The sequence below is a fragment of the Asparagus officinalis genome, unplaced genomic scaffold (assembly GCF_001876935.1).
Source record: "Asparagus officinalis unplaced genomic scaffold, Aspof.V1 AsparagusV1_Un324, whole genome shotgun sequence".
NCBI classification, from domain to species: Eukaryota; Viridiplantae; Streptophyta; class Magnoliopsida; order Asparagales; family Asparagaceae; genus Asparagus; species Asparagus officinalis.
In genome coordinates, this window is record NW_017972589.1 from 1 (window position 1) to 8,973 (window position 8,973).

The following is an 8,973-nucleotide window of genomic DNA, read 5'->3' on the forward strand; positions in this document are numbered from 1 at the left end:
CAGAGACAAAAAAAGGTAACCAATTTTATGAAAATTGTGGAAACTTTTTTATTTTCAGAACATAAAATGTTTGAGATTGTTGATAATAGTGTATTGTAGTGGGTTTTAGTCCCACATTGCTTGGGAGAACAAACCTCACACTCCTCTACTTGTATAAATATATGTGCACACTCAATATTCAATTCAAGGGAAATTTACCCAAGATTCTCTCTCTCTCTCTTACTTTAACATGGTATCAGAGCTAGGGCTATTTCCCTTTCAATAAAATTTTTAACGCTTTTGCGTTCTTTTGCCAAATCTTGGCCTTATTGCTTTGCAGCCGTTTAATGTTTTATTTTTTTTATTTTTATTTTTAATTATTTGGCGTTCATCTGCCAGATATTTTGGCCTTGTCGTTTTGCGGCCTCTTAACGCGTTTCGCGTTCTCGTTTAACCTTCGGGTTCTATTTTAAACCTTCGGGTTTCATTCTAACCTTCGGGTTCTATTTTAAACCTTCGGGTTTCATTCTAACCTTCGGGTTCTATTTTAAACCTTCGGGTTTCATTCTAACCTTCGGGTTCTATTTTAAACCTTCGGGTTTCATTCTAACCTTCGGGTTCTATTTTAACGGCATTGTCGTTTCAAGACCGTCTCTCGGTCTCAAATTAACGGCATCGTCGTTTCAAGCCGTCTCTCGGCCTCAAACGAACGACATTAGTAACAGCATCTCGACATCTTAACGTCTCAAGATTGCTGTTATGGCTCCTTCAGAGAAGATTCCCAAACCACCTTTGCCCCTCAATGATCAAAGTGACTGGGCAGGGTGGTCCACCATTGTCACCAATGCCTTGCGTGGCGCTGGTTTGCTTGATCATCTCACCAGTACGGGACCAGTTCCACCGTCCATCAGCACTGTTGCTTCATCCAGTACTATTGCCTCTGGCAGTGGTGATGTCGATCTTCAGACTGCTCGTGCTCTCTATGTCAAGGAGAGTTCAGAGTGGCAATTGCAGGAATTTCGTGTTATGGATTATCTCACTCGCTGTGTTGGCTCTGGTCTCACTGTCGAGATTGGCTCGCTTCCCTCTGCTCAGGCCATGTGGACTCGTCTCACTGAGCGTTTCATCCTCCGTTAATGGCACTAACGAGCTTGACAAATGATTTTACTACATTTACACTCAATAAGCCATTAGTACCGATAATGGTGGTTGTAAGAACATCATCAAAACATGAGGGCTAACAAGATTGGCTGCACCGTCAGCCCGATCATCCCCTGCTGATGCTGGAACAGAAACTCTGCAATCCCGTGCAAAGTGACCATTCTTTCCACACCTGAAGCACTTCCCTTCACCGTAACCATTTGGGTTCGACCCTTTAGACTTCCCTCTGGATTTTGATTGGCCTCGTCGTCCCCTACCCTTCTTCTGTGCACGCCCTCGCGCCTCGACATGCAGAGCACTCCCACTGCTAGAGGCCTCAGCTCCTGAGACTTTGCGGTGAGATTCTTCATCCGGAATTGCCCTAATCACCATGTCGAACTTCATCTTGTCATTTCCATTGGCGTTGCTCACCGCCATCACCATATTCTCCCATGAATCTGGTAGACAAGAAAGTAACAGAAGAGCTTGAATCTCGTTGTTGAACTTTAGATCCACTGCAGCAAGCTGTTGCACAACAGCCTGAAATTCATTCAAGAAGTCCGCCACGCGAGCTCCTTGCTGCATCTTCAGATTGAATAGCTTCTTCATTAGGTACACCTTATTTGAAGCAGACGACTTCTCATACAGCGCCTCCAGGGCCTCCATCAACTCCTTGGTGGTGGTCGCATGCGAGACGTTGTAAGTCACGTGCTGGTGAAGGTTGAGCCTAATGGTGGCAAGTGCTTTACGATCGAGCACCTTCCACTTATCGTCTTCGCCGTCTCTCCTTGGAGGGGTAGGAAGAGATCATTCTGGTACAAATAGTCTTCTATTTGCATCATCCAATACCTGAAATTTTGGTCGCCGAACTTCTCAATTCGAAGCCTGTTGTCTTCAACTGTAGATCCTATGGCGAAAGATTACGTCTTTCCCGTATTTATAAATAGTACCGTATTCGTGAATAGTATCATATTCGTGAATAGTACCGTACATGTGAATAGTGCTCAATGCCTTAAAAGAGTAAATAATAATCTAACTTATTTTCTGATGTGGAGGATCCACTTTTAGTGGCAGCCACAGAGCATACGATAAACAGATATATATACTCTAAGTTAGGCTCTGATACCAGTTGTTAGGATACACCCCGATAATAACACCTCGAACGAAGACGTAATACACAAAATAAAGGCACAATATTCAACACAGTACTCACAGATATACGTGGTTCACTCCTTCGGAGCTACTCCACGGTGCAACGATGACGCCAAATTCTTTTATATCCCAAAAGAATAGATCAAAGAGAATACTCTTTCTTGATCAGATACACTCCAAGAACTCTCACAATCTCTCTCTCTCTGTTTTCTCTCTTACTCTTCTATGAGAGGAGTTGTTTCTGGGATGAGATTTTCTTAAGAGGTTAATGCCCTATTTATAGTGTTTGGGAAACACTATGCACAAATAAAATATTATTGGTGGGACCCGCCACTAATAATATTTTAGTTGGTGGGACCCGCCACCACTTTAATTTGTCAAACTTTGCAGGCTCCTTTCGGCCACCGATTGCAGTTCTCAAAAAATGTAAGGCGGAGGCGGCTGGCTAAGTCAAACAAGGCTGCAGGCAACACAAGAAACTCCGCCTGTCCCACGACCTCTCCCTCCTCTCCCACCACTTCACATCCCTCTCCCACAAATCCAACCTCCTCGGCCTCCTCTTTCAGGACCTCCATCTCAACAATCCCCAACCCTCCCTCTCCCGCGCCTCCCTCCTCTCCCTCACGACATACTCGTAGACCATCTTTATTTTTCGCCCAGGACAAAAAATAATTAGCCACTGGTGAGGTGGGGGACATGATTTATTATTCCTAATTGTTTTGAATTAATGCCACATTATCTCATTTGTAATTAACAGACATAGATGCTTGTGAAAGGTGCCGCAGAATCAAGCAACTAACAAAATGATCGATAGGGTTACTCAAGAAAATATGAAGACTCTAACCAGAGTGTTTGCTTTTCGGCACTCTGGTCGGGTTCACAAGTAAATCAGTACACGGTTTCAGATTCATCTCAAATTTAACCACACAACATTTGCATCTATATTTATAAAGCCATAAAGATCGAGACTCAGGCTGATGGATGCTCGCAGGTATCATGCTCTAAACTTTTTCCACGTTGAGATCAGAAAAACAACACGAAAGCAGGTTAGGTACGTTAGTGGTGGCAGTTGATAACAGAGCTTTTAACAAAAAAGAAAAAGTTGATGTTAGTAAGCACTAACCTCATCTGGTTGAGGACAAATTAATAGAAATTAAGTGTAGCCATCCCTAATTGTTAGTCTAAGTTGTAGACCCAAAGTCGAGACAAGAGCTGGAATCAAAACGACGAGAAAACAAGCAGGCAGATCCACGGTCGACCGCGGCGGTCGACCGCTCAACTCTCTGGAAATCTGGGAGTTTCTGTCGTTTGGCACGGTCGACCGCCGCGGTCGACCGCGACGTAGTCAAACAGTTTCCTAAACTGTTTTGGATTATGTTTTCCCCAAGACTCTACTTCAATTAATAAAGAGATTGTGTGGTATGGCTCCCGAGGACGTAGGCTCGTTACCGAACCTCGTTAAATCTGTGTTCGTCTCCTTTACTAATTTTGTAAAGTTAGATCTTTATTTGTGATATTATTCCTACTTTCCTACTTTCAATACAAGGTCCGGAAGGACAAGGATTCGATTGATTGTTTCGAATCCCCAACACTAATGAGGAAACAGAGGGGGATGACCAAAATGACAGGAAATGGAGATGGCGTCGCAACAGCAAAAGGCGAAATTAGATTCAAAAGTGATGAACTAGCAGCAGTTATCCGCGCCAAATAAGTGGACTACCATTGGTCCACGTAAAGAAAAACGACTATGGTTTTGAAGCATCCACTGGATCCGTTGTGAATAAGTATTGTTGATTAAAGGGTTGCTCACAACACCACATATACAGTAGAACCAAATCATCCAATCTATTGGAAAATTTTCTATTTACTGAGTAGCGCCCTCCGAATCTTATTCAAGACTCTAAAAGTCTCAAGAATGTATATCCGATGGTAAAAATAATAGTGGTTGGGAAAAAAACAATCCTAAAGACTAAATTATTTATCTGTTATATAAGTTTTATTTTAATCCTTTTGGTCATTTTTAGTGTTTGGGAATAACAAAAATTTTGGTTATTTTGTTTATAATTAGAGGGGTTAATTCTTAATCTTTCCAAATAAGAGTACTAGTAAACCCCTCATTTTGAAGGGTTAACTCATTTTAATCCATCCAGAGGGGTTAGCGTAACACTTCTGCATTCTTTTGCATTTAGCAAATTATAGAGGATTAACTCGCTTTTAACTCTTGTATAGAGCTTTTTGTGTTTAGCGGATTAAAAAAGGGTCAAGTCTCTTTAACCCCTCACTTAACCCTTTACCAAACTCGGCACATATATGCCTAACCTCCGGAATACGGTACAAAGCACTTGCGACTACTTGTAGTAGGCACAAAAATTGTAAGCTAATGGAGATAAAAGACGGTCACGAAATTTATCAGAGCATAGCGGCAGCTACATAATTCAGTTTAGCCCCTCCATGAGGCTAATCAGTGATCATAGTCGAAATCTGAATGGCATTTGGGCCGAAAATCATAATCAAACTATGGCTACAGTAACATAATTTGAGCATGATAACAATAGCCTCCCAAACATGGGTAAGTTAATAGAATTGCAAAGAGAAGAACAAATAGCCCAAAATACAAAAGAAAAGGGATAATGAAAGTCGTCTATGCCACAGAAAAGTACAAATAAAATTTGAAAAATACAACTGTATTTGACACAACGAACATAGTTCTCTAGCAGTACCTCTTGGCAATCATAAAGTTTGTTCTCTTGTGCGAGCCTTTCTGAAATCCTCCATGATTTACCTTCTACAGCTCCTCATTCCGGAAAGAGAAATTGATCATCTACTAACAGATGTGCATCTAATGGAATATTAGCAGTCTGCAAATATCCCGAAACAAAAATCATGAAGCAGGTTATCTTCTAAGATGAAAGAAAACATCAGAAGGAATTAAGATACAAGAATATGCACTCTAAAATAAGAAACAAGCAGAACACAGGATCATAAATCAGAAAGGTAACTGGGAAAGAGAGGAAAGTATATTAACAACATTCACTACACTTACTCAATGAGAGAGTATTTCATCAATACACACCAGCTAATAAGCTCTAAGATTGTTTTGGAAAGAAAAAAATGTTTATGTTTTATATAAATAAAGGAAATAATGAAATTTTACGCCTAATAAAAAGGTTTTAAAAAAGCAGTAAAATTGCTGCCACAAGAAAGGGGGAAAAGTTAATTTCTGTTCTCTCGCTCTTAGAAGAGAATAGGGTCCGAAGAACAATCCTAAATCCAACAATCCTAAATCCAACTTAGTGGTACAAGATCACATATAAATACTAAATTCCGCGGGTTGGTTGTGCGCGTGCAGTCTTTTTTTTCTTTTTCTTTTTTTTTTTTTTTGGGGGGGGGGGGGGGGGTTTAACGGTTGTTAGAGCATCTCCAACAGCTTCCCCATTTCTAACTTTTGGAGAATTTAGTTAGGTTTTTGGTCCAACAGATTCCCCATCTCATTCCCCAAAATAGAGATGGAGAAGAAAAAATGAGGATGCTTCCCCAAATCTGTAACATTCTCCAAATTTTTGGAGGAAAAAAGAGATTCTTTAAAATGGGGAAGCTGTTGGAGTTGGTGTAAAAATTAGTTGGAGAATATAACTTTTGTTTCACCATTTTGGAGAAAATTTTGGAGAAGCTGTTGGAGATGCCCTTAAAGCCTAATTATACAGGAATTGCATTTTGATGGGCAAGAAAAGACAATGCTTTGATGTGTTTCAGCTTTTTTGCCTTTGTACAAGAGTTCCATATGTGTCGTATCCTTCTATTTCATTATGTGCCCGTGGTCCAAGGTTATCGATAGCGGATACGTCGCATAGCGGTGAGGCATCGCTAAGGCTATTTCGGGTTATTGCGGTAAAATAACGGTAAAAAACGCAAAGTTAAATAGCGGTCTAATTTAGATATGTATAAATACTAAAAAAATTAAAGAAAAAGATTACTGGAGGAGTCAAAAAGTCATCTTCGAGAAGAATAGCTTAGCGGTGACAGGACTGCCCTAAGAGGAGCTCACGGTGAAGAATGTGAGAGGAAGTATCAAGGTAGGTGTCAGAGGCTATGAGAGGTGACGAGAATATGCTGAAAATCACAGGAGACGGTGGAATGCAATGGTCAAGGGTTAAGTTTAATTTTTAAAAAATAAGCCTCAAACCGCTTTTAAATAGTAGTCAAAAAGCAAATTTCGAATGCAATCGCTCACTATTTACCGTTATGACACATTATTGACCGCTTTTGCGAACAGACATATTCCGTAATATGTCACCGCTATTGCGCGATAGCGTAGCGGGCGATAGCGTCGCTGGAAGGGACCACTAACGCTATTAGCGCAGCTATTGCGGGGCTATTTACCGCTATTTATAACAGTGTCGTGGTCAATACATTGATAAAAAATGTAGATAAGTCATTTATCAGTGAGCATTTAGAAATACAGCACCCTACCCATGCAATATAGCTACAATGATCAGTGGTAAAGTGGACTTAAGTCATCGTCTATCAATGCATCGACATTTCATATCCTAGAAACTACTAAGATGGAGGCACATGGGAATACCTTATAGAATACAGAAAATCATAAATGCAACTAGTCATTTGACATTGAACATGCAAATATAGCAGAAGGTTAATTAGAACCCAAATCTTCAAGGCTTTTTAGTAGTCAAAAGACAAATCATAATAGTATTATAAGACTTCTTAATTGAAGGAAGAAAATGTCAGTGAATTATACCTTTCCCAACAGGTAAGAGAGTGTTTTCAAGCAAAAGCAGCAGGACACGGATGGAATGTTGTACCACATGCAATCGACTGCCTTCTCCTACCACGAGGAAGTGTGCAGTCTGGCACCTTTTGCCACTCCCTCTTCTTCACATCATAAGTAACCAGTCGGTTCATCCTCTTTGACCTCAATGAAAGCATAAGCAACCCCTTGTTGCCCAAGCAAGTCATCCTAATGTGCTTCCCATAAAACTCCAAGCACCACACATTTGGCATTCTGTCAACCTCCTTCCACAAAAGAGTCATCCTCTGCAACTCCCACACGCATATGCATGTGGCAGCATTTTTAGACAGCAGTCCCAGCAGCATAAGCTTCCCTGAACACTCCGCAAGAGTATGGTCAGTCAGATGGACTGGTGATGGTATAACAAACTGCTTCCACATTCCAGTGGCAACATCATAGGACAGGATTCCATCTGGGTTCGCTCTCATGAAGTAAAGTGTGCTACCAATGGCCACAGTTTGAGACCTGAAATTCAAACATAGTGGAAGCTTAATGCCAGGTGGTAAACTTCCTGGACGAGCCCAGCTGTTCTTTACTGAATCATAGATCTCATGATTCCCACTGCATCCTAACCACACTATTTTGTAACCACTACGAAGAGAGTTTCCGTTAAGAACCATCCCTACCACTACACGTGACCAAACCTGCATGGACCTTGGAGGGAGTTCTTTGAATGAGTTGGTCAGAGGATTGCAGGCATAGAAATTCCTGTTGCCAATGTCCATGAAACAAATGAGACCTCCAGCTGAGGCCACCGGAAGAATGATCATTTTTGGTGGCAAGAAAGAAATGGAGGGGTGGTGCCATTTTCTAGAAGAAGGATCATACATGGCTCCCCTGTTGATATTTTCATGGGTAACTGTATAGAACCAAGGATGTGATTGTCCAATCTCTGAATAATACTGGGAGAAACTGCTTGAAGTGAGCGAAGAGTTCCACTTTTTACATACTGAACGAAACCGGAAAAACGTGGCTACAGGAAGTCTTGCAATTACAGATTCAAGAAGATCTTCAGGTAACTCCTTCCAAATTAGTTGTTCCATTGCCTCTGTTGAACTTGAAGCAGTAAGCAACTTCCCGTTATTCTTCTCCCTCCGAGATTTCTTGGCTGGAGGAGGCTTGTTGACTTCAACCACAGTTAGGATCTCAGATTTCCCTTTCATCATTAAAGCACAGCAATCATCCTCCACAGAGCTACGGGCAAGATCAAGTAAACACCATCTGTGTAACAGAGGGCAGAACAACAAAATGTTTAACTCAAGACCTTTTCATTTCATATTGTCACTACAAAATTTGAGGAAATCAGAAGGAAGACACGTGCTATAAAACATTATACACAGAAGCTCAATATGTTTTAAATTGTTCATTTCAAATGAAATTTGCCAGGTTTCTGTTTGCTAAATATGGAAAGAAGTAAAAACGGAAGTTTACTTAATAGATGGAACATGCACTGCTCCCAGTCATAAAAGATGATGAATTGGATGCAATCAATTGAAAGATTACAGTATATCAATAATGTACAAATTCCAACTACATGTCTACTTATATTAGAAATCTCACCTGACAAACTGATACCCATATCGGACACTGATGGACACTCTTTAGGAACATGTCATCACTAATTACAACATCTAGCCAATTATATAGTGAATATTTGGATTCAGAACACTTGGACATTTCTTGGACATCCCTTTTCACATAAATCTTCGTTCATATTATATGTTTGAGATACTTATCAACTTTGACTTAAACAAGACTGGAAAGCAAAGCTCCACGTTCATTAGATCTTAATGCGACATGGTGGGCCACAGTCTGAGTTGTCAAAATTAAAAATCTACCATTTTAAAACTCAGAAAAACATAGAAAAGAGGAAGAATCACTAAGACAAGAGCTTG

At 40.6% G+C, this 8,973-nt stretch overlaps 1 protein-coding gene across 1 annotated transcript; it reads right to left on the reverse strand.

The window, feature by feature from the left end:
• Positions 1 to 4,742: 4,742 nt before the first annotated feature.
• Positions 4,743 to 8,384, reverse strand: LOC109827615 (F-box only protein 6-like). Its single transcript, XM_020394631.1, has 2 exons — positions 7,028 to 8,384; positions 4,743 to 5,129 (listed from the first exon to the last, which is right to left on the reverse strand). The coding sequence occupies exon 1, from the start codon at positions 8,242 to 8,244 to the stop codon at positions 7,054 to 7,056; it is 1,191 nt and encodes a 396-aa protein (XP_020250220.1). The 5' UTR covers positions 8,245 to 8,384; the 3' UTR covers positions 4,743 to 5,129; positions 7,028 to 7,053.
• Between the last annotated feature and the right edge of the window lie 589 nt (positions 8,385 to 8,973).